This window comes from Gadus morhua, chromosome 3 (genome assembly GCF_902167405.1).
Source record: "Gadus morhua chromosome 3, gadMor3.0, whole genome shotgun sequence".
NCBI classification, from domain to species: domain Eukaryota; kingdom Metazoa; phylum Chordata; class Actinopteri; order Gadiformes; family Gadidae; genus Gadus; species Gadus morhua.
Genome location: NC_044050.1, coordinates 8,703,707 through 8,728,311, shown reverse-complemented (window position 1 = coordinate 8,728,311; position 24,605 = coordinate 8,703,707). Strand labels below are relative to the sequence as shown.

At 48.0% G+C, this 24,605-nt stretch overlaps 4 protein-coding genes across 6 annotated transcripts in view; 2 read left to right on the top strand and 2 right to left on the bottom strand.

Moving 5' to 3' along the window:
• Window positions 1–207: 207 nt before the first annotated feature.
• LOC115540285 (protein FAM83B) lies at window positions 208–8,820 on the top strand. Its single transcript, XM_030351433.1, has 4 exons — window positions 208–1,104; window positions 3,031–3,195; window positions 5,120–5,244; window positions 5,793–8,820. The coding sequence occupies exons 1-4, from the start codon at window positions 667–669 to the stop codon at window positions 7,954–7,956; spliced, it is 2,892 nt and encodes a 963-aa protein (XP_030207293.1). The 5' UTR covers window positions 208–666; the 3' UTR covers window positions 7,957–8,820.
• Window positions 8,821–10,093: 1,273 nt separating this feature from the next.
• lgsn (lengsin, lens protein with glutamine synthetase domain) lies at window positions 10,094–14,928 on the bottom strand. Its single transcript, XM_030351434.1, has 5 exons — window positions 14,543–14,928; window positions 13,936–14,024; window positions 12,386–13,040; window positions 11,853–12,016; window positions 10,094–11,444 (listed from the first exon to the last, which is right to left on the bottom strand). The coding sequence occupies exons 2-5, from the start codon at window positions 13,966–13,968 to the stop codon at window positions 10,263–10,265; spliced, it is 2,034 nt and encodes a 677-aa protein (XP_030207294.1). The 5' UTR covers window positions 13,969–14,024; window positions 14,543–14,928; the 3' UTR covers window positions 10,094–10,262.
• A 124-nt stretch (window positions 14,929–15,052) lies between these two features.
• ptp4a1 (protein tyrosine phosphatase 4A1) lies at window positions 15,053–21,014 on the top strand. 3 transcript variants are annotated; one of them, XM_030351436.1, is made up of 6 exons: window positions 15,053–15,303; window positions 17,453–18,224; window positions 18,694–18,786; window positions 18,971–19,122; window positions 19,633–19,707; window positions 19,957–21,014. In XM_030351436.1, the coding sequence occupies exons 2-6, from the start codon at window positions 18,120–18,122 to the stop codon at window positions 20,072–20,074; spliced, it is 543 nt and encodes a 180-aa protein (XP_030207296.1). In that variant the 5' UTR covers window positions 15,053–15,303; window positions 17,453–18,119; the 3' UTR covers window positions 20,075–21,014. The 3 variants fall into 3 exon arrangements, with proteins under 3 accessions (XP_030207296.1, XP_030207298.1, XP_030207297.1); XM_030351438.1 differs by having other exon boundaries at window positions 15,055–15,303; window positions 18,992–19,122; XM_030351437.1 differs by having other exon boundaries at window positions 15,137–15,303; window positions 17,456–18,224.
• A 429-nt stretch (window positions 21,015–21,443) lies between these two features.
• col9a1a (collagen, type IX, alpha 1a) overlaps window positions 21,444–24,605 on the bottom strand; it is an 18,054-nt gene continuing 14,892 nt past the window's right edge. Inside the window, exons 29-32 of the mRNA XM_030350460.1 lie at window positions 24,195–24,249; window positions 23,865–24,053; window positions 22,906–22,983; window positions 21,444–22,463 (exon numbers count right to left, since the gene is read on the bottom strand). Coding sequence (XP_030206320.1) covers window positions 22,258–22,463; window positions 22,906–22,983; window positions 23,865–24,053; window positions 24,195–24,249 — 528 coding nt within the window. The 3' untranslated portion in view covers window positions 21,444–22,257. The remainder of the gene's footprint in view (window positions 22,464–22,905; window positions 22,984–23,864; window positions 24,054–24,194; window positions 24,250–24,605) is intronic.

Below are 24,605 nucleotides of genomic sequence, written 5' to 3'. Positions count from 1 at the left end.
TACCTGAAATCTGTGATTTGATTTTAATGGGATAAGCCTAGAGACAATAAATGAAGGAACTCCAGATGGACTGACCCACTGATCCTGCCCCAGGTAGCGATAGGGTGAGAAGGCGGGGCTTTTCCAGAAAAAGGAAATGGGCGGGGCCAACAGGTAGCTCATTCGCATACAGATCGTGGGCTGATCCGCACCTTGCGTTACCTCCTCTCTCTATTCAGAGAGACAGGTCTGCTCTGTTTTTCAACAGTCGTCAATGTTAACTGTTGAATTGGGGCAGGACAAGCGAGGTCTCTATGAAAACAAGTATGCCTTCGGTTTCGTCAGCATAGAGTTCAGCGCTTATTCAGTTTACTTTAAATCTGCATGTAATTCAATGAATAATTCGCACCGATGGAATTTTATTAATCTCGCCTATCTTTGGGATTTAACACTTGACTCAAAGGTATTTAACATATTGTCTTTGATTTTTGATTGCTACAAAATAAGGCCTGAAGAGTTGAATCCTATCCCCTCTCGAGGGACATGTGTACGCTGAATAAGTGCGGTCGTGCAAGATGTTCGTCCTTAACAAAACTCATTGACGGTGTACACACACATACGCAAACACATGCACACACAAACACACACACACAAACACACACACATTTTTAACTCCGCGGGGAGCCAATGGAGTCCAGCCTGTCATGCGTGTCTTCCCTGAAAGAAGACGTGAAGCCGTGCTTCATTCAGCCGCATTACAAGGAGTCCTATCGGCTGGCCATCTACGCGCTGCTCTGCGGGGGGACGGAGGCCTACGACGAGTTCCTGAAAGCTGAACAAATAAGCCACTTTCTGTCCGACGAGGAGATACTCTATGTGCTGGAAAATGCGGAATTACCGGTTAGTGAGGACGGTGGCTCCGGCAAGACGAAGGAGCGGGAGGAGAGCCACCCGTCCACCTATTTCCCCACCGAGTCGGATGAGCAGGTGCCGGACCTTGACCTGGGCTGGCCCGAGGTCTCTTCCACCTCAGAGACCAACATCAGCCTGCTCTTCCACCCGCCCCGTCAAAACACCCCGACCATCAAAGAGGTGGTCCGGAAACAGATCCTAGATGCTAAGCAGGTAAGGGTTGGTGGGTGGTTGGTTGGGCAGGGGTGGGGGGTCTGTATTGTAGGACTACATGATGTGGACTAGACATGTCAGCAGGTGAAGCCGGCAAAGTCAAAGTGAATACCCTGTTGGCGTATCAATGTGTACATGTACACAGAAGAACACACACAGGGGTGGGGCGAAACTAGAATGCAACACTCTCCACACACATTTATGCATCCACCATCCTTGGTTCTCCATTAAAATGTACTCACATGTATACTATATACCAGTGTACTATACTAGTACATAACGTATAACTACATAGCACTCATTTCCATAACAGGACAACACCTCAGTGTGGGCAGACCTGAACCGAGAATCACATTTTTTGAATCCAGTCTTGTGTAAAGATATTGAGCTGCGTCTCATACTCTTTCTCTGTTCTGAAGAGGTGTTGTAACTAGTTAGTCAAGGGTATAGTTCATAGCCAGCAGCATTCCCATTCGCAAAGGTCAGAGATTAGGCCTACTTTTAAAACACTGAGGTGAGTGACAGGCTGGTGTTAGTCCATTAATCTTCTAAAAGGTTTAAATGTAGGCTTTTTTCTTCCGAGTGAGGCTGAAAACAACCCAAGCATGTCACCAAAAACAGTTGGCTACACAAAAAGTTTGCTACACAAGATGTGAAATGAAATGTTTGCCATGCAAAAGGTTAAAGTGATGCAAAATGTAGTAAAAAAACAAGTAGCCAGGAGTAGCCAGGAAATAAAGTAGTTTAATCGTCATGTCCACTTTGGATGAAAGTAGATTTTTTTTTGTTTTTTTTTTTGTAGAATGGATGTAGGACTACTAAGCATCTTTATGGTGAAACAGCCAGTTAGATGGCTTCTTCTGACAAAGTGTTGCTGAGTTTTTGATTGCAAAGTTTACTGACACAAAGTTTTGTAAGTATAGAAGGTTTTGCATCAAGGAAGTATCATTAAGTTAAAAAAGTTAAGTTTACAGATATAAAGCATTGCAAAGTGCTCTTAAAAGTATTGTCAGTTCTGTACCAGAGTATTGTAAGGGCCTCATGTAGACAGTGTTTAGAAGTTGTAGTGCAGTAGGCCTACTAGTTACCTTGTAGTAACCTATTATGGCTCTACCAGCATAATAACATATGACGTTATAGCCATATGTAGGGGAGTTAGAAGTACATTATGTCCCCATATTTGGGCGTTAGAAGTACGCTACTCTGTCCCCCTTCAATATAATCATTGGACACGTTCTTACATGTTGAGAAGGTTAGGTCGATTAACTAAAGGTTACGTCTGAGCTGAGGAGAATCTTGTGGAACCCCTTGCAGGCAGCTCGAAATTCTAAATGATTGACTAGTTGCATTGTCTGCACACACACACACACACACACACGCACACGCACACGCACACACACACACACACACACACACACCCTCTACCTTGGCACTGTAATAAACCTGCCCTTAGACCAACTGACAAACCCCCTCTCCTCTCCTCTCCTCTCAACGTTCCTCCTCTCCTCTCCTCGTCCCTCCTCTCCTCTCCTCTCAACGTTCCTCCTCTCCTCCCCCCTCCCCTCCTCTCCTCTCCTCTCCTCTCAACGTTCTTCTTTTCCTCTCCTCGTCGCTCCTCTCCTCTCCTCCCCTCTCCCCTCCTCTCTTCCCCCCTCCCCTCCTCTCCTCTCCTCTCCTCTCCTCTCCTCTCCTCTCCTCTCCTCTCCTCTCCTCTCCTCTCCTCTCCTCTCCTCTCAACGTTCCTCCTCTCCTCTCCTCGTCCCTCTTCTCCTCTCCTCATCTCTCCCCTCCCCTCCCCTCCTCTCAACGTTCCTCCTCTCCTCTCCTCTCAACATTCCTCCTCTCCTCTCCCCTCCCCTCCTCTCCTCTCCTCCCCCCTCCCCTCCCCTCCTCTCTTCTCCTCTCCTCTCCTCCTCTGTTCTCCAGCTCATCGCCATCTCCATGGACGTGTTCACCGACGTGGACATCTTCCAGGAATTGGTTAGTGCGTCGCGCCGCGGCGTCATCGTCTACATCCTGCTTGACCACACCCAGTTCCACGCCTTCCTCCACATGTCGCAGAGGCTCGGGGTCAACATCAAAGACCTCCAGGTAGGGGGCACCTGATGATGATCCACTCCCTTCCCCCAACCTCCCTCCATCACCCCACCCCCCTCAAGCCAACCTCCACCACTCAACCTCTACTCCAACCAACCTCTACTTAAACCCCTCCAACTCAACCCCAACGACCAACCCCTACTCCAACCCATCTCTACCCAAACTCCTCTAACTCAACCCCAAAGACCCAACTTCCACCACCCAACCTCCAACCAACCTCCACCGAACCTCCATACAACCTCCAACTAACCTCCACCCAACCTCCACCAACAAACCCCTCTCGTCCCAACCGCCACCCAATCTCCACCACCCAACTTCCCTCAACCAAATACACTATCGATTATTTTCAGCAAATCAAATCATGTGATATTGACTGTATTTGAATCACCTGTTGTTGCATTAGCGCTACTGTAGCTCTCAGTCTCAGTGAGGGAAAGAGGGTCTTCACGAAACAATTATGAATGCTTGTGAACGGCCAGTATTCAAATCAGACTCATTCAACTCTGCGCTTCTGTTCGCACTCCAACCTTATACGCACGTCCACAAAAAACAGCCACAGTATAAATATTTTAGTTAACCATGTCTGGATTTTCCTGTCCAACTGCATGAGTGTATCCTGGTGACAAAGTTCAAACATGTCTGTGTCTTTGAGCGTGCATCCCCTAATGTCAGCCTCGCTCCTCCTGCCATGGGGAGGAATTGTTTAGCCAGTAGCCATTTTAAACTCCCTCCTGAAAAATGAACTCACAGGTTTCATCTTGTCTATAATCAGAAGGGTGTGCTGCCTTCGGTGTCATACGAAATGTAAAAATGTCAAAGTGTGCGTGCAATGTGTGTGTGTGTGTGTGTTTGTGTTTGACTCACATTATAGAGCTTGGAGGTATTGCCAGTGTTATTTGTTAGAATGTGTTGTACTTAATGTACCTGTGTATATGTGTGCGCCTGTTTCTGTGCGTTGGGTTAAGTGGGTGCTTGCATATTTGTCTGCAGGCTTTGCATATGTGTGTGAGTTGAATAGCGGCATATCAAGGCCAAAAATTGGAGCAAAAATTACTTTGCACACGTGCACAACTAACACATCCGTGCACACAAATCATTATTGCTAGAAGCTTAGCTATTGCTAATCACTGTCACTACAATTGCGCTTGTGTTTCCCTGATCTTGTGAGCAACATTGAAGGCCTTTCTCTTAAGTGGGCGGAAACAGCCATGGCCATTGTTTCCCTAAACATGATTAGTTCTAACCCATCACATTTAGAGGTTGATTTTTCTGATACCGGAGAGATTCTTGGAAACTCCCCAAGCAGGGAGCATTGACATTTTTCTATTGATATTCTATATACTCAAGCAATACCAATCAACAAGGCTGGCTGTGGTTCACTGCAACCGATGATCTTGCTTTCATTCATGAAATGCTTGGTTTTATGCTTTGTTAACAACTGCAAGTGGTTTGGGGTGTAACCCTGTGCTTTATTGTTCTCCAAAGCATGTTCTGAGACGTCAGGTCTTGAGCAGAATCTTGGTTAAATGTGACCTTTCATGAAGCTTCATGTAACCAAAGAAATCGTCACAGCACTTCAAGAGGTGTTTGGACTTGTCCAGCAAGTGTCATGGCTGGCTCGGTCCACAGTGCCAAAAAAAAAGGAGAAAAGCCAGGAGAAAAATAATTCAGAGCGAGGAGGAAAAAAACGGAGCAAACAGGAAAACACTATGAGCACGAGAGCAACTTCAGCATTTTTTCACACGGGGGTGTCTCTCTCTATGATTTTTCTCCTCACAGGCAATATTAATGCTCTTTACAATTTTTTGTAGAGAGCATGTGATGTTTGGCAGTTATCTGCCATAGAGTTGGAATGACTGTATAGGTGTGTGTTGCGTAAGACAAGCTTCTGACAAGCTACGGTCTGTGTGTCTTCCAGAACCTGCGTGTTCGGACGGTGAGCGGCCCGCAGTACCAGTGCCAGTCCGGGGCCAAGTTCAGTGGTGCCCTGGAGCAGAGGTTCATCCTGGTGGACTGCAGAACCGTCCTGTATGGAACCTACAGGTGAGTCGGCCTGTAGCATTACAACCTACTGGTGAGCTTCCATGTACAGGTGAGCTACCATGTTCAGGTGAGCTAGCATGTATCATCACAACCTACAGGTAAGCTACCATTTACAGGTGAGCTACCATACTCACATGAGCTAGCATGTATCATTACAACCTACAGGTAAGCTACCATGTAAAGGTGAGCTACCATGTTCAGGTGATTTAGCATGTATCATTACAACCTACAGGTGAGCTAGCATGTACAGGTGAGGTAGCATGTTATGGTAAGCTAGCATATAGCATTAAAACCTACAGGTGAGATAGCATGAACAAATTATCTAGCTGTAAGCATTACAACCTACAGGTGTTATAACATGTACAGGTGAGTTTGCTTTTAACATTACAACCTACAGGTTGGTGGAAGTTAGCATGTAGTATAGCAACCTACAGGCCAGCTAGCATGTACAGGTGGGTCAGCATGACATGAACATCAATGGTAACATGCTAAATGCGGACCTACGGTATGACATGCTCTCTCTTCTTGATCCATTGTTTGGTCTGCAGCTACACGTGGTCCTTCGAGAAGATCAACCTGAGCATGGTGCTGGTGGTCACGGGGCAGCTTGTGGGCTCTTACGACGAGGAGTTCCGCCGCCTCTACGCCCGCTCCGTCGCTCCGACAGAGCTCACGTCGCCAACGTCTGGCGAGGAGGACGGCCTCAAGCCCCTGTTCAGCCCCAGCTCCAGCCTGCTGTCCCTGCACAGACCCCGCATGACCAACGGGTTGATGATGACCCGGGGAATCAGCATGCAGGAGAAGCTGCACCAGTCCCACCGCCTGGACCCCGGGCAGATGGTGAGGGGCCACAGCTACGGCGAGCTGCAGCGCCTCAACTCCTCCTCCACCAGGCTGAAGGCCGCCGAGGGGAACGGAACCACCCAGCAAGGAGGGGAGGACCCACCGACACCGCCACAGCGGCCAGCCAGGATGTCTCAGCTGCTCACCCGCCACCGGATGCGCTACGGCTCCGACCAGAACCTCATCCCGTTCAACTCCGAGACGTCTCTCAATCGCTGGAAAATCGACTCATACTTCAGCCATGAGGACGAGACCCCGGAGGCGGCCTATGACGTGACCTCGCCCCAGGGGAGCCTGATGAACCTGAACGAGGGCCCACACCAGAAGTCAAGGCACATGAAGTCCAGGCTGGAGGAGATCCGGTTGAAGAGGCTCAGTCTGCAGGAGTACACCAGGCAGAGCCAGGAGAATTTGAGGCCCATGTTTTCCACTCAAGAGAGGTCTAGAATGAGGTCCTCACTGAGAACTCTGGACAAAAGCCAGAGCATGGCAGCGCTAGAAGAACACAGTCAGCAGGAGTCTTCTGGAGGGGCGGCCGACTATGAGAACGTCGAGTACTTCAGTCCCAGACTCAAACCATCGCAGGAAACTCCTGAGATTGAAGAATGCCCCGAGACAGAGGAACCTCAGGCGCTGGAGGACCAGCCCTCTGCAGCCCAACGTAAGAGACCAACCCCGCGAACACAAGACCGACCGCAGCCCCTTCCCAGGACCCCTTCATCAGGGGGCAAGCCCGATGTGAAACAGAAGGAGCCATCTCTAAAACCCTTGGGCCTGAGGCCGAGCGGTGGCAACACACAGTCCTCCAGAGCCCTGGACCCTCTCCTTGATATCCCAGAAGAGAAAGATGCAACAAACAAAGTGGATTCAACAGACAAGCTAGCCAAAGTGACCAATTCCCCGGGCCACAAAGACCCCGCCACGACGACGCCCCGTGGGGGTCGCAGGGCTGTTTCCAGAGTGGGCTCTGTGGCATCAATCCGGTCTGTTGGATCACGGCATCAGGACCTGGCCAAGGAGAGCACCGTTGCCACGAAGAAGGATCCACCTGGTGCGAGACCCTCCCCAATCCATGCCGAACCACCCCCCAAACGAGAGGCAACACTCCCCACACGGGAGGCAACACCCCCCAAACGCGAGGCCACACCCCCGTTGACGGCAAACTCTTCCATCTGTGATGCATCAGGGACATCGCAGAACGTGGTGAAAGCCAAGGGTTCGGCCGAAAAGGTCCCGTCACCGCAAGGCGAGCAAACATTTCAGAGGAAGAACTCCCTCAAGTCCAAGGTTTACTCACTTCTTGGGTCCCAGCGGAAGGAGGATAAGACCTTACAGAGGAAGTCTTCCATGCGATCGCAGAACCCCTCCCCAGCGAGCCAGCAGGCCTCAGTGGAGGGCTCTGACGGATCTGTGCCGTCCGCAGCAGTGGCACGCTCCACCGTGGCGCCCGCTACGCCTAAGGGGACGTTGAAGAGTGTTTCCAGGTCACAGTACGCCATCGACAGCCTTGAAGAGAAGGAACGCCCTTCATCCGTGGCTCCATTTGACCGAGGGTCCGCCCAGCGCTCAAGCAGGCCCCAGACCAGCGTCAGCGGCTCCAGGCAGACCCTGGAGAGCGATGGGGCCGTAGACCAGCAGCCCCAGAGGGCGAGGGCCTACAGCCGCTTTGAACCTCTTCTGGATAAGCCGGTGAGGTCCTCCAGTCTGCGCTACCTTGGGAAGGAGAGGAACTCTGTGCTCAACAGCATCAGGCAGCCTTCCGCTGGCGCATCCAAGAACAACTCAGCGAATCAGACGCCCACGACCCAGGACAACCGCCTGGGTCGCTTCATGCAGCGTGTTGGCAGCCTGATCACCAAGAACAAATGAATCCCAGGGTCCCCAGACCATCGGCAAGTTTTAGAAGGAACATAAGACCAAAGACCCGTTGCAGTCGGTTCACCAGACAAACGTTCCGTTACAGAGGGTCAACCAGACAAACGATCCCTTACAGGGGGTCAACCAGACAAATGACCCGTTACAGACGCTTCACCAGACAAACAGCTCGTTATAGACTGTAGACGAGACAAACAAAACATTACAGACGGTTCATCAGAAAAAGAGCCCGTTACAGACGGTTCAAGAGACAAACAACCGTTACAGAGGGTCAACCACACAAATAACCTGTTACAGACGTTCACCAGACAAACAGCCCGTTACAGACGGTAGGCAAGACAAACAAACCATTACAGACGGTTCACAGGCCAGAAGTGTTTTTAAGACAAAAGCCAAATGGTTTGTACGTTTTCTAGGGTTAGATCCAATTCAATTTCCGTTAAGGATTATAGCCACTATTTTCAGGAGGAATATTGTTGATTATATTTTTGTGACCTCTAACTCAACCTATAACCTCTATGAAATAACAATGGAACCTTGTACTGGAATGTTTTCTTCAGAAGGATATCATAATTGAGCTATTTAGATATTGGCCTGATATCTAAAACTAAGGCTGCGGTTGATTGTCTTTATTGCTAAGGAAGGTTCCTAAATGCGTGGAATGATATGGAAGTATTGAAGTGGAAGCCATGATAAGAGCTCTTCAAATTCTCTAAGTGCAATGGAAAGATGCTTCAATGCTTTCGTTCACAATCCTTTACAAAAAGGAACGACCTAATGCCGTCTCAGAATTTCTTGCAGAAGGAACATGTAAAGCGATGCACCATTCGTCCTTTCACAGAAATAAATGCTGAACATGTAAATTATTTTCCATCAATCATACTAATTGGGATCTATATCCATATATATGAGTGGCCAGGGGTTTGACAATGAAAAACCTTTATCAATGTGAAAACTATTTTATTTTCCTTTTGTGACTGGGAGCCTTTATTTAACTACTTTTGGATTTAAATTGAATTGAAACTAAATATTCCAAGTTGAACCTTGCTAATAAAGTAACATTTATCACCGGCTTGTTCTGGTTTATACAGCCTGCATATAACAACACAGTAAGAACGAGTATCTAAGTCTATCCCAGACTTTGTAGTTTCATCACGGCAGTTCTCCGTCCATAACATCCGCCATCGCATTACCTAATGAACAATGTAAGTGCAGTCGGCTTCGCCTAGCACTGACTTATGAATTATCCTTCACATTTATCCTCAACCTAATGACATTTTCCTTAAAGCTCAAGGTAAATAGGTTTGGAAAGGAAACAAAGGACACACTTTTTTTGACTATCCAACCGCAAACTCGGACCGGCATCCATCCTGGGTTTAGACCAATTAATTGGTTACTTTAACAATCACGACTGAGAACTAAATGAGTGGAAGCGGGTTGACATTTATATGTTTTATTTTGGTCAGGAATTTTCAGCCCTGTGAAAGCCATATCCAATATTGTGCCATGAAATTATTTTAATTGGAAGCCAAAGACAGTTCCCAACCTTTTTGCAGTTTAAGCCACACCACATTTCCAACTTGAAATCTAAAGTCCTCCAACATAGTTGAAGGGAATGACCACAAAAAAATAAATATATACATATATACTGGGTTTTAAGCCATTTTAGACATTATTTCACATGCTGTAGTAGTATTAAGATTGCATTTTTGAAATGGAGCAAAAGCTGGTTTTATGTGGAACAATAAAATCAATAATGAAGAAAATCCTAAACAGATCCAATTATATGAGTAACCTGCTTCAGGGTTATGTATTGCATGACATGGCACACCTAGTTTTGCTACAATGCACACTGGTTTGGAAAACTACCAAAATACCACATGAACTGTGGTTCGTAAGCTCTACGCAAAATAATTGTATAAATGGATAATCTACCTTGTTATCTTTTCTATAGAAACAGGTTCTACCATGAAAACCAACCTTATTGTTGTGCAATTCACTGCATTCTAGAGCTGTCTAGTGCCCTCTAGTGTTCCTGCACTGTACTACCGTAAACCCTGCCCTTCACGTTGTCAGTATACCCAAATAATCGAGAAGACACTGAAAATCACACTCGGGGTGAGGCCACAAGGATGAAGGAACTGTTTATGTGAAAGGTATTCGTCATATTTACAAGAAGTACTTCAGAATCACACATTATCAAAAATAAGGAGCAAATCAATGAAATGAAACATTTCCTACCAAAACAATGCTATCGTTGTTGCTGTGGCGGTAGCAGGCGGGCACACGGCGGGGAACTCCTAGATGAAATACTCCAGGCACTTGTTCCTCTCGTCGTCCAGCTCTTGCGTCTCGATCTCAAACTTCTTCATGGCGATGAAGTACTGGACGAAGGGCTCCCCCAAGGCGCTGCCCAGCATGTGGTCCGCCTCCAGCGCCTCCAGAGCGTCCTCCAGCCTCACGGGGATGGCGTGCTGCCGCTGCTGGCCCGGTCCCGCCTCCAAGCTCAGGCTACGCTTGATGCCGTCCAGCCCCGCGGCCACGGTGGCGGCCAGCACCACGTAGGGGTTGGCCGCCGCTGAGCCCAGCTGGTTGTCGATGTGCAGCGTGCGCCCGCCGTGCCGCTTCACGTTAAAGGAGCTGCTGTGGTCGTTGTAGCCGCAGGTGGCGTGCATCCCGCGCTGGGGCTCCTTGGCCCGCCGGGCCGTGCGGCTCCTGCAGTCCCGCCCGGGGGACAGCAGGCAGCTCAGGGCGGCCGAGTGGCTGAGCAGCCCCGCCAGCCACTTCTTCCCCATCTCTGACAGCTCGCCGCCCCGCGCCTCCCCGCTGTGGAATAGGCCGCGCCGCCCGCTGGCGTCCCACAGGCTGTGGGACAGCACGCCGGCGTTGTGCAGGCTGTCGTCCGTGAAGAAGCTGGCCAGGTGGCCGTGCTTGCGGGCCATCTCCTTGAGGCTGGTGCGGAAGGTGAAGGCGCTGTCGGCCGCCGCGATGCCAAACTCAGGCCGCAGGTTGACCTCCATCTGGCCGGGGCCGGAGGCCGACGCGAAGCTGTCCACGTCGCAGCCCATGCAGTACATGCTATCCACCAGCTGCTGGAAGAAGGGCAGCTGGTGGTTGCTGAGCAGCGTGGTGGCCGGGAACATCAGCGTCTTGGGGCCTGGCCGGTCGGCGGCGCCCAGCACGCAGCACTCGTAAGTGAAGGAGGAGTGCAGGGAGAAGCCCAGGCTCTGCAGCTGGCCCAGGAGTTGCTTAGCGATGAGGCGGGGGGAGGTGCGCAGGGGGGCCCCCGTGACGGTGCAGGGGTCGCAGATGACCCGGGCCGTCTGCTCGGCCCAAGGTAGCACCCGGAAGGTGTGCAGGTCGGGCATCAGCAGGATGTCGCTGTTGAAGTTGGCGGCGTCTGCGTTGTCCACCTCACTGCTGGGACTCAGGGTCAGCTCCAGGTAGCTTCTGGGCATGGGGACACCGAACGCTGCCTTCTCCTGGGGAGGGAGAGCCTTCTATTCACCTCAGTATAACAACCACCTATACACCACAATACCTGTCTTACCTAGATTTCCCGCAACCGCGCAGATACATCATCATCATGTTGTTGTATTAACATGGAATTAGTCATCTCACAAGAACGCATAGACTAAAAGATTTGTAATTTGTGTATATGTAGCTTATGGATGGATGCATAGAAGGATGGTAGAATGGGTGGATGTGAGGAGAGGTGGTTAGATGGATGAATAAAAGGACTGGAAGATGGATGTGGGGTGGATGGATGGATGGATGTTAGCAGAGGTGGATGGATGGATGGACGGGTGGATGTTAGCAGAGGTGGATGGGTGGGTGGAGAGGTTGATGGGTGACTGTAAGGATGGTGGGAAAGGCAAAGCGTGGATTACATGGAAATGGCGGGCGGGCACGGTCTTGGAGCGAGACACCCCGTGGAGGTCCACGGCCTCAAAGCGGACAAAGCGGATGTTTTCCCTGGTCATCTGCTGCTTGATGTTCTCCATGTCTGAGCTGCTGCTGCAGCCTGAACCTCCCGCGCAAGGCTCTCTGCTATCTGCCACAACAACACAACATTGGCCAATAGATTGATGTACGCTAACTTTTTAAAAAGTAGAAAGTAGTAAATGTAGTAAAGTAGTAAATGTAGTAAAGTAGCTAGAGGAATCCAAGCAGAAGGATGGCAGATAAAAAACAAAACATCAATGGCATAATTCAAACAACAGAAAAAAGCTTAATGTTTGTAGTTTGTATTTCTGTAACATTAACTGAGAATAAGAACCGAACACAACATTTTTTGTCGTGTAGAAGATACATCTATGCTGTTATATCTCCAGAATGTAAGTAGAGAGCAGTTTTATGCACATAAATGTCACCTTGTGAGGTAATATAACTAAAACTTTATATTTCCTGGTGAACTGTCTACCTGTCTGAGAGCGCCCGGCCTCGTCCGAGGGGTCCCACCCTCCAGGGGGCGGGTACCGGCCCCCAGGGCTCCTGTATGGGAATGCATCGGGTCTGAATGGGCTGGAGGGGTGCTGACCAGCCCTGGGGTCCCCGGGGCCCGGGGCCCTTATTGAAGCCCCACCCTCATGGGGCTTGAAAGTGGTAAGCACCCTGCGGTGGCCCTGGTCGCTGGCGCCCCCACCACCTTGGACTGCGTTCTGCCCCTTGAGGTGCGGCGTACTGGGCTCCCTTGACCGTGCTTCCCCCTGGACCCTGAAGGCCAGGTGGGGGCCCTCCCTCAGCGTGGTCTTCAGCTCCTCCATGGTCTGTCTGGGAATGTCGGAGGGCCGGCAGGGACCACCGTGATACAGCCCTCCCCTGGTCCAAGGGGGCCCGCTGCCGCCTCTGTCCGGCCCGCCCCGGGAGCGAGGCCTGGGCGGGGGGGAGCCGATAGAGACGAGGGTGGTGGTGGCGGGGGAGGGGCCCCTGTCAGCGTCCGTGTGGACGATGGACAACCTCTCCCTGGAGTCCCCTTCCTCTGAGGAGGCCTGTTCCTCGGACAGCGTCACGCCCTTCCTCCGGCCCAGGCTCACACCCACGCCGTCCACCGTGTCTCTGGAGGCCCCCTGCTGGGCCTGTAGAGACATTACAGGGACATTAGAAAGGCATTACAGGGACATTACAGGGGAAATACATAGACATTACAGGGGAAATACAGGGACATTACAGGGACATTACAGGGGAAATACAGGGACATTACAGGGGAAATACAGGGACATTACAGGGACATTACAGGGGAAATACAGGGACGTTACAGGGGAAATACAGGGACATTACAGAGACATCACAGGCACATTACAGAGACATTACAGGGAGATTAGAGGGACATTACAGGGATGTTACAGAGACATTACAGATAGATTACAGGAACATTACAGAGAAAACATTGATAAAAGTGTGCAATGATAGTGACAAATTGTAATGAAATAGAGAATCTTATCTTAAAATATTGTATTATAAAGTATATATAAAACAAAAACACAATATACAGTAAAACAACAAGAATATGAATATATAAGTAGATTAAAAACACAGAACAGCATTAATGGATAACGGATAAAGTTTGTGACTCTGGAATGTGTTGTATGTAAATGTGACGTGTGATGTGCCTTGTCCCTGTTACATGTTATATGTGCTGCAGAACAGGAACCTGCTGGAAATCAGCTATTTTACTGAGAGAGGCCCGTTTTAACAAAGTAACTTAGTTACTTTTAATACTTTACTGTATAATAAATATAAAATAAAATAATAAATAAATAAAAGGACTGATGTTATAACGATCAGCTGTCGGCCTGTACATAAAACACACCTTTTTTATCTTTGGGTACATTACATTGTACGAATAACTAGGAATATGAAATATTCCTAGTTATTCTATGATGTCAAGCGCAGCAATTTTGGTAGCAGTAACAACTTGGATCTGACCACAGAGGAACCTGGACCAGAACACGATGGCACCCTTATTGTTACCTTCATGTGGAGCAGTTCTTCTGAGGAGCTCATGGTTTCTCCTGACGCCCTCTGTTTTCCACCTCAACCTCCCCCAATGGAAGTTCTACCTTCAGGATGTTGTGGTATACATTTGTTGTAAACACAGCTGACCTCCACCAGTCCACACAGCCCATAGCCGGTGGACTGTTCCACCCTCTCTCCATCTCTTTGTCTGGCAGGGGAGTGTGTGTTTGTGCGTGTGTGTGTGTGTGTGTGTGTGTGTGTGTGTGTGTGTGTGTGTGTGTGTGTGTGTGTGTGTGTGTGTGTGTGTGTGTGTGTGTGTGTGTGTGTGTGTGTGTGTGTGTGTGTGTCTGTATGTACCTGTGTGTGTGTGTGTGTGTGTGTGTGTGGGGGGGGGGGGGGGGGGGTCGGGGACACAGGGTAAAAGCCAGGCTCAGCAATTCAGTGGACATCCACAGCCTCTAGAAACATCAGGTAACTAGATGTGCTCAAACTTCACAAGTAACCAACTGGTGGTGTCATTGTTATTGTTGCCATTTATGTTATAAATTATAAACACTTGTGGTGATTGTTATAAACCCGAAGAGTGGGAATCCATTTATTATTAGAAAACGTGGCCACCTACCTTGGCCTCCTTGTAGGGATAAGCTGCTGCTGCTCGGTAGTTCACTACTCCACCAATGAAGAGGCACTTTCTACCGCATTATGTGAAAACATTAAGGCAACTAACTAATCTTAGTAACCAACAAAATCAATGTTATCACCCTAATGACGCCAACTATCTAACGCAATCCTTCAGGCCATCTATCATCCATCCATTCTTTCTATCCATCCATCCCTCCATTCTATGCATCCTCACCCACCATCCATTCAATCCATCCATATTTTCTATCCATCCATCCATAAATTATACATCCATCCATCCATCCATTCTTTCCATCAATCAATCAATCAATCCATTCTATCCATCCAGCCACCATCCTCATAAAAACGACATTTGCAGTCTCACTGTATCTCCCTTAGAATCATCCAGACATACGGTTATTATTAGTATTGCATAATAAAGATGTAGATTTATGTTCATTAATTTAACATTGAGTACTTTGCACCCGCCGTGGTTTGTGCGTGCGTGAACAAAGCCATCGGCGCGGCCTGGGAAACTTGCGCAGCACTGAAGTTCCGTGAGCAGGCCACTGCTCCTCATCTTCAGGGTGGGGTCTGAGCGTCTGCATGCCGACTGACGTCGAAGCAGCCAAGGAGACGACGTCGACTCCGCACGGAGAGAACATCGAGGCTGTATGGTGAAACGCCAGCTATTCTACTGACTTCTTTTTAGGGACCGGCCGTATGATTAAGCTACAATCTTCAATGAGTAAGCATATCCCAGTAAGTTCCGTTGGCTAAACGGTGCCATTTTGTTTCCATTTCTGCTTTCTGTGTTTCCACCTTTGTGGGCTATCGTCTCTGCCTTTACGTTGTTGTGTTTTTCTCTCCGTGAAATCACGGCCTCTTCTGCACAGTGAAACAATAGAACTACGTCCCACCGTAATGTGTGTATTAACTAGAACAACATAGAATAGGCTTTGGAACAATCTGCTTGATAATGATGTTATACACAGCTGCGTGTGTGTGTGTGTGTGTGTGTGTGTGTGTGTGTGTGTGTGTGTGTGTGTGTGTGTGTGTGTGTGTGTGTGTGTGTGTGTGTGTGTGTGTGTGTGTGTGTGTGTGTGTGTGTGTGTGTGTGTGTGTGTGTGTGTGTGCGTGTGTGACTGACTGATGTGCGCCAAAGTTAAAGTCCTGATGCAGGTTCCGGACGTGCACGTATTTCTCCTACACGACGTTTCTGATCATTAAAACTGGATGATTTTAGTTGGACGTTCGTCAGTCACGTTGTCCGTGGGCTTTATCTGCAGTGGCGTGATCGTGGTGTTGGTCGTGTTTTAACGAAGCGCTGTGATCGGCATTGTTCCGCAATTTGTGTGTGTGTGTGTGTGTGTGTGTGTGTGTGTGTGTGTGTGTGTGTGTGTGTGTGTGTGTGTGTGTGTGTGTGTGTGTGTGTGTGTGTGTGTGTGTGTGTGTGTGTGTGTGTGTGTGTGTGTGTGTGTGCGTGCGCGTGCGTGACATTGCCGCTATAGGCCGATATATAGGAGTGATGGCGCCCTCAGAAATAAACACAAAGGATATCTAGCAGAAGACCACCTAGGCAGCGTTTCTTTGTATGGTTGTCTCCACACCAACGGAGGCCTGATGGGTTTCTCGGCGTTTACTCAATATTGAGAAAGCGATGGTATTTCCCTAACAAAATCCCGGATTAACCAAACCCACCGGAAAGCCCAGGCCAGTGTATTTTCCAGTAAGCCTGAGAAACGGCTTTAGTTGCTCTCAGCAGCTCAAATGGCCAATATGAAATGTAAGCGCTTTAATTCCAGTGCTGTATGTGTCTTTTCATCACTGCTGAGTAGAACTAAGGCCTTAATATTTCTGACCTACATGTCACAAATGACACAACGCTTCTACATAACGGGAGCTGAACACGATATTGTCATTATTAATATTGTGTAACATTTACAGTTTCCTTTATGTATCCAGCAATGCATTATCCAGCACCACACTCTACAGCAATGTTACACCACACTATGTACGCACTTACGCAATGTTACGCACTGCTTCACAACACGATGCTACACTAGACTGCATTATATAACAGATCAAATAAACATTGGCCAAATGTTGTCAAGCGATATGTGTCCAGAGGTCTGCCTCAATGGGAATCAAACCCACAACCCTTGGGGGAGCCTGCAGACAAGGCCAGAACACATCCCTAGAATCTGAGAACGTAGGGCCAATTTGGATCAGAAGCACAAGACGTGGTCTACAGTCAACCTGTGATGAAGAAATTCTTGTTTGGTGGAAAACCAAAAAGGATTTACCTAATCTTTTCTATCACGTCTGTTTGTATGCTTTAACAGATGCATTTGTTGTGTGTTAAGCTAAGCTAGTGTATACACAGGATTTCATATGACTACAGTTGTGAGTGGTTAGCATGGAGGCCCAGGTAGAGCCTGACTGTGTGGAGTTAGATAGATAGTACGTTTTCCTCTTCTTCAAAATACATGTCAGGATGCCAAGCATGTTATGATGCTCTGCATGTGATGGAGGTTAGCAGGTTTTGATGGTAAGCATGTGCGATGGTTTTTATAGCATGTTATGATGCTTAGCTATGCATTTTATGGTTGTTGGCGTGTTATGGAGGATATCAATAGCATGTTCTTGTATGTAAGGTTTGATTGATGGAAAACTTAGAATCCCGTTGTACTTTGAATCCTGTGGTAATTTGAATGGTGGGGTACTTGGAATCCTGGGGTGCTTGGTGTTTTATTGTCCCTGGTATCTATGGATGCTTAACAGGTGAATGCTAAACTGCCACTGCTCAGTAAACCCACACTGGCTAAATAAAAGTTCTTCAAATGTTTTGTTAACGCTGTGTTCTGGTTCCCCTGGCAACGTGCTAACGCTGTGCCCTCCCTCCCTGCAGCAGTTCCGTGGTGTTCTGGGTCACACATTTATGGAGTTTCTGAAGGGCAGCGGGGACTACTGCCAGGCTCAGCACACCAACGGTGCAGACGAGTGAACGTCTTGACTCGCCGCCGCCCCGACGACGCACTTGAGCCACCGGAGGGCCGCCCCCCCCCCGCCCTCCAACCGTCCGTCCAGCCCCTCTGTCCCCCGGAAGTGTTGGCAGGATCGGGTCGCCACTCCCCGCCTGAACCGTCAAGCCTAAGCCTGGATGGGGTAACTCGGACCACATCGCGCCCCCCTCCCCACGGCGTTCGCCTGGCCAGAGGCACGGTGGAACCAGCCTCGGTTCTTTTTCTATTTTATTTTTCTATTTTATTTTGTTAGTTTCCAGAGGAGAGGAGCTCTGTTAAGTAAAGGAAATTTAAAATAAGTAAGATTCACTTCTCGATCGTCTACCGACGTTCTCGGCCTGCCAACGACCAACCTGCCTAGCTTTTACGTTTTTTTTCCGCCTGTGAAAGCCTCGCCAACGAGAAGTGGAAGATTGGGTTTTAAATTTTTTATTTGACATTCCGACAGTGTTTACGTTCGTATTTTTACAGTGGTAGACATTTTGTAAAAATAAATTGGTGGTAGACGTTTTGGGTTGTTTTTCGGGTGGTTTTTTTCCCTGATTTGTCACCATGGCTCGTATGAACCGCCCAGCTCCGGTGGAGATAACCTACAAGAACATGAGGTTCCTCATCACCCACAATCCCACCAACGCCACTCTGAACAAGTTCATAGAGGTGATGATCATCAAAGTAGCTAACTTAAAGTTGTAGCTCGCTGTAGTCTAACATAAGAGGGTTCTGCTCCATATGCCTGTTGGGGGTTAACACAATCTGCACCATCGAGTGTCTTTCAGCACTTGTTCTGTATAAATAAACTCATATTACCATGAGTTCTTTGAAAGAATCCTGGTTAAAATTGGACCATTGGCATTACTGATCCAATTTGGAGAACACAAATCCCTGGCTAATGATGTCATTGCTACATTTTACTGAAATTGTCAAAACGTGTATGAAGCAGTACTCTATCTTATATTGGAGAATAGGCAAGCATGAAAGTTCGTATTTTCCCAATATTACATTTGGGAATGTATCAGTTGAGCCCACATCTGAATGCTCATTCTGACATTGTGTGAAGCAGATGAAAAGTGTCTCATGGATCTAAATCTTTTGGGCAGAACGTAACCCTGACTGGTTTTAACCACAGGAGCTGAAGAAGTACGGCGTGAGCACTGTGGTCAGGGTCTGTGAAACCACCTACGACGCCGCCCTCGTGGGGAAGGAGGGGATCCAAGTTCTGGTAAGACCCTATCCACACCAGACCCGGTCGACTTAAGACCAGAACCTCAACCAAACCAACCAAGAGCTGCTGGGCTTTAGCTCGGCTTAACATTCAATCAAAACAAATCGTATGAATTATATTAGTAGTAGTTTTATTTTAACGGAGTTTGATTAATCACCTTTCTAAACTGGCATTAAGAAAGAAATTCTTAATGCTTCTCCAGGATTGGCCGTTCGATGATGGAGCTCCGCCCTCTGGCCAGATCGTTGATGATTGGCTGAACCTCCTGAAGGTGAAGTTTCGTGAAGAACCGGGATGCTGCGTGGCGGTCCACTGTGTCGCCGGCCTGGGACGGTAAACCCTCCCCGCCTTTTTTGATTTTGACCAAATGCTTGTCTAACAGAATGAATGCTTATTTCTTTCTTCGTAACTATCAAACTTGGGTTGTCAATAAAGTCCCACATTGTTTCTGTTGTAATGCACATCATAGTGATGGAAGAAATATTTTCCTTTGTCCGCAAATCTTTTAATTATTTGGGAACCTTTCAATTTTTGAAAACAAACTTACCAAATGGTCAACAGTGAGATAGGTGACTATCCCATTTGAACGGCTTCAAACCAGTTTTAAACACTTCCACATTTTCTGCTGTGACATCCAACTTTCCCGTCTGGAAACAAATAACCCACTTCAGTAACGTAAACGTTATCTTCAGCAATCAAACAGCAATGGATTCTCCCTTTAGAGAGGAGGAGCCACGGATCCGGCAGCACAAGATTTGCATCGATGCGGGGTCAATCAGTGGTTCATTAGCAAAGTGTCTGTTTTGCCTGCGGTAGGCTGACAAGGTGTGTGTTTTGTTGCAGGGCTCCAGTTCTGGTGGCACTTGCCCTGATTGAATGTGGGATGAAATATGAAGACGCTGTCCAGTTTATTCGACAGTAAGTTACTTAAAGTACCTCATGGATGTATTTGCATTCAGAGGTTAAACGTTGACCTAATGAATGGTAGTACCTGTTCACATTCCTGAGCAAAAAGATGCCCTCAGGGTACTCAAATAATCACTGTGTCGTCGTGGATTAGGATTTGAGACCAGAAAACACTCCGAAATAAAATGGTCCAGTTTTAAATCAATGTGTAAGCTAGCATGTCTATGCATTAGTCTAAGCCGTTCTCTCTTTCGCCACCAGGAGGCGCAGGGGAGCATTCAACAGCAAGCAGCTCTTCTACCTGGAGAAATATCGTCCAAAACTGCGCCTTCGCTTCAAAGATTCCAACGGCCATCGTAATAACTGCTGCATCCAGTAAAGCAAGACCTGCAGGCGACACTCCAACCTTTCATGTTCAGTAAAAGTAAAAACAAAAAAAGCTAAATTTAACCTTGCTATCTTCTTACCTGGAAGTCAATGTGTTGAAGTGTTTTGTTTGGAGAAGTTTCCCTTTCCACTTTGAAGTGTCCAAAAACTAAGCTAAACACACACCATGCCGTGTGACAGGGGGTTCTGGAGGGCGCTGAATCCTCGTAGGTGCCGGTGTAGGTTCCCTCCAAACCGTAGTGTGTTGCGCTCTGTGCAGATGCATCCCCCTTATTTTAGGATTGATCCTTGGTCTTCTGCGTTCTCTCAGAATGTGACAAAACAAAAATAGATTTTTTGGGTTACCATTTAAATTCTGTACCCTGTTCAGTTCAAGGGTGTGAACTGAGAGGTAGGCCTTCCTTGAAATCTGCTGGTTCATCCATTAATGCCTTACAGACGAACGAAGGCCATGGATTTCCTCCACTCCTGGCATTTGAAAAAAAGGTTTTCATTTTTCTACTTGAAACAGAAAAAAAATAGTTGCCTTTGTCTTGTGCAGGAAGTCAAAAACACTAAAGCTCTTTCAGTGACTATTTTTAATATCTAATGCTTAACTGTCGCTATATTCGTCTCGTTGGGATCTCCCAACTCCTCTATCAAACATTTTGTTGACTATAATTAACTGCCACGTCAAATGTGATTTTATTTAGAATTTTACTTTTTGCTTCAAACTGGAATTCAGACGTCTGCTATATTTTGTATGCCTTTTTATTTGATGTTCGTAACTTAAGATACTTGGATACTTGATGAATTTATGTATTTGAAAATGTGTACTATTGTTAGGTTGGCTATTTATACTATCAATGGATGTGTGTTTTAGTACAGTGAGCTACACATTGTACCCGTTCACCAACTTTAGGAGTACATTAAAATGATACACTGAAAGTCCATTGTCTTGTATCTTGTTGTCTGTTTCTCAAAACATACAATCACGCAGATAACAAAGTCCCTCGTACAAGAGCAGAGCTGAGTATCTGCTTCGTGATGTATCCTGGTATGAGTTTGATAGATTGGTGTCAAGACCTCTAATCTCAATGAGCTTTTACCTAAAACATAACATTAATATGATATCTTAACATAATCAATAATTGTTATGTTATTTAACACATTTACCAGTTTATAGATTAAAAGGTGACTCTTTCTACTTACGTCATGGATTTTGAGTTTTGGCTGTAAATGGCGCCCTCTTGTGGAGACTTTTCAATGTACCCTGGTTTCAGACATACGCATCCCAATCCAAGCAGACGGAAATGACGTAACCGTTATGGCCATTTCTTTGCCATTGTCTCTTCTTTTTTTATGAATTAATACAAAACATGCAAGAGGTTATCAAAATGTGTTTATTTCATTTGTACAAGTTGTTGATGCCACATTGGATCTTGATAAAATAAATAGGGTGACATCATATAAAAACAGATAGGTTTGCTTAAAAAACACGCCAGAATCAAAATTCATTACTCTACATGGGAGGGAACGGTTTGTGATTGGAAACGCAACAAAGATACTCACAAAACACAATGCTCATTTGGTGGTATCGTTTCATAGGATTGCAATATTGACACATTTACACAAACACACAGAAAACATGTCCCACCTGTCGGGCAGGATTGCTTTTGGGACGTCACCATAATACATAGACCCCTTGATAACGAAGTCTTCCCAACCACAGGGGGTGCCGTCTCTTTTACAGTACGAGTGATGACAAAGATGGGGTGAGAAAATAAAAAGGTTATGATTGTGTTTCTGGGTTACTCTGACGGCTATCGCTAGCTTGAGTTGTTGTAAAACAGCAAGTAAAGTGTACAAGGACTGGGCTGTAGTTCAACATGATGGTTTATCACCTCTTATGGGTTTAGTATTGGCGCAAAAGTAACATATCGTCAAATTAGCATTTATTTAAATTAACCTCAGTTTGATACCTTAAAATGTTCCTTTTCATTCATTAGCACATATTCTGTGATACACTTTGATATTGTGCAGAATTCCCAACACTAGACTTCCACATCACCCAGCCACCCAATCCAAACAGAGACCCAACACGGGGTCACAGCCCATGAGAGACCCGACGCACGCTACGCCCCCACTTTTAAGTCTCTCAGGCTCTCTTCCTGGCTCCGTCCCGGCCTGGGGCCTCTACATCTCAGAGGGGCCCTTCGTCCCGGGGTCCTTGGCCGACACCTCTGACGCCACCATGGCCATGACGCACTGCGAGGACTCACAGTACCCGTTGGAGCCGGCTGGGCCGGGAGGGCCCGGTACCCCGGGGAGCCCAGCAGCGCCACGTGGGCCCCGGAGCCCATCACGCCCATGGTTCCCGTAGGCCGGGCGACCAGGTTCACCTGGAGGGGGCGGCGCAGAGGGTCAGACACCCAGCGGGTCAGCAGGTCAGACCCCCAGTGAGTCAAGAGGTCAGATACCCAGCAGGTCACTAGGTCTGACACCCAGTAGGGCAGCAGGTCTGACACCAAGTGGGTCATTAGGTCAGTTCGTAAGACACCCAGCAGATCAGACACCCATCAGATCAACAGGTCAGTCACCCAGCAGATCAGACATCAGATCGATGTCATCCATGCCTGGGTCCATAGGTCAAATTGTGCAGTGTCCTGCTAAGGGTGTTTGATTCCCTGAAGGAAGCTGGCCTCAAACCCCATATCTGCAGTCTGCCTGTAGGCATCCTACAGATACCTAGTCAAGTAGGATAAAGTGTGAGTGAGTGAGTGTGTGTATATCTAGGAAATCTTAACAGCCCCCCCCCCCCCCCCACCACCACTGCTCCGTTACCTGTGAGACCCGGAGCTCCCGGTGCTCCTTTAGGTCCTCTGGCCGTAGGTCCCCGATCACCTCGGTCTCCAGTGTCACCTGTAGGAGGGACAGATGGACATCGCATTAAAAAAACCCGTCTTCTGCTAGGTCCTCAATACACAACGCCACAGAGGCCCTGTCCCTGGAGAGAGCATAGACAACACCAACATCTGTATCTTCCTTCCTAGTTCCTTTGTAACTTCCTGCTTAGAACACAAACCTGGACACCAGCAGGACCACAGGAAGCAGATACACAAGGCTGTGTAGCACAGAGCTTTACCACTGTGTAGAGAGCACCACCACAGTGTAACACAGAGCTCCACCACTATGTAACACACAGCACCACCTCTGTGTAAAACAGAGAACCACCACAGTGTAACACAGAGCACCACCTCTATGTAACACAGAGCACCACCTCTGTGTAACACAGCACACACAGAGCTCCATCACTGTGTAACACAGAGCACCACCTCTGTGTAACACAGAACGCCACCTCTGTGTAACACAGAGCTCCACCACTATGTAACACAGAGCACCACCTCTGTGTAACACAGAGCAGCACCACTATGTAACACAGAGCACCACCTCTGTGTAACACAGAGCACCTCCTCTGTGTAACACAGAGCACCACCTCTGTGTAACACAGAGCACCACCTTTGTGTAACACAGAGCTCTACCACTATGTAACACAGAGCACCACCTCTGTGTAACACAGAGCACCACCTTTGTGTAACACAGAACACCGCCTCTGTGTAGCACAGAGCACCACCTCTGTGTAACACAGAGCACCACCTCTGTGTATCACAGAGGTGTAGCAGATGTTTTTCTCTTTTATAGTCATTTTATAGTTCAATAGTCCTGTCCTTCCTGGCCGCCAAATTTATTTCAGATTATTTACGCACATCGTATCTTAAACCGAAAGTGAAAGTGAAACTAACCTTTGATGCCCTTGCGGCCGAGTAGACCCGGTGGGCCCTTGAGGCCGGGCAGGCCTCTGGCTCCTGAGTGTCCTGGGAATCCATTCTGTCCGGAGGATCCGGGAGGCCCTGGGGGACCTGGGGGTCCCTGGATCCCAGAGATGCCAGACTCAGGTCTGGTGAGGCTGGCGGCCAGCTGGGCCAGCTGCTCTGTGGCACACAGGAAAACCTCCACCTTTACACTCAGAGCACCAGCTCTGCTCCATCAACGTCATGGTGACAAAACTATGATAGTAATATGACGATCATGACTGCCTCTTCCATCTCGACTGGAGGACCAGAACCCCTTACCTTGCATCACCCTCCTGCAGACCTGTTTGATGTGGGAGTCCGTGGGGACCTTTCCCTGAGGAGAGAGAAAGCACAACCAGCCAGGTTGGTTCTTGCTCCGCTACCTTGGGCTGCATGAGAGGCATTACATGAAGTTACAGTCACTTCCTGTTTGGCTTATCTGGGGTTTGATGGTCTGTCTGTCCGTCTGTACCCAGCTCCCCAGTGGGGTTGGGCCTACAAGACCTGACTGGGCGTTGTCTAGGTACTAGGCTGGGCTGAACCAAGACCTGACTGGGCATCGTCTTGGATCTGGGCTTAACAATGACCTGACTGGGCTTGATCTAGGTACTAGCCTGGGCTGAACCCAGACCTGATTGGGGAAGGTCTACTAGTCTAGGCACTATGCTGGACTAACACTGGGCCTAGAGT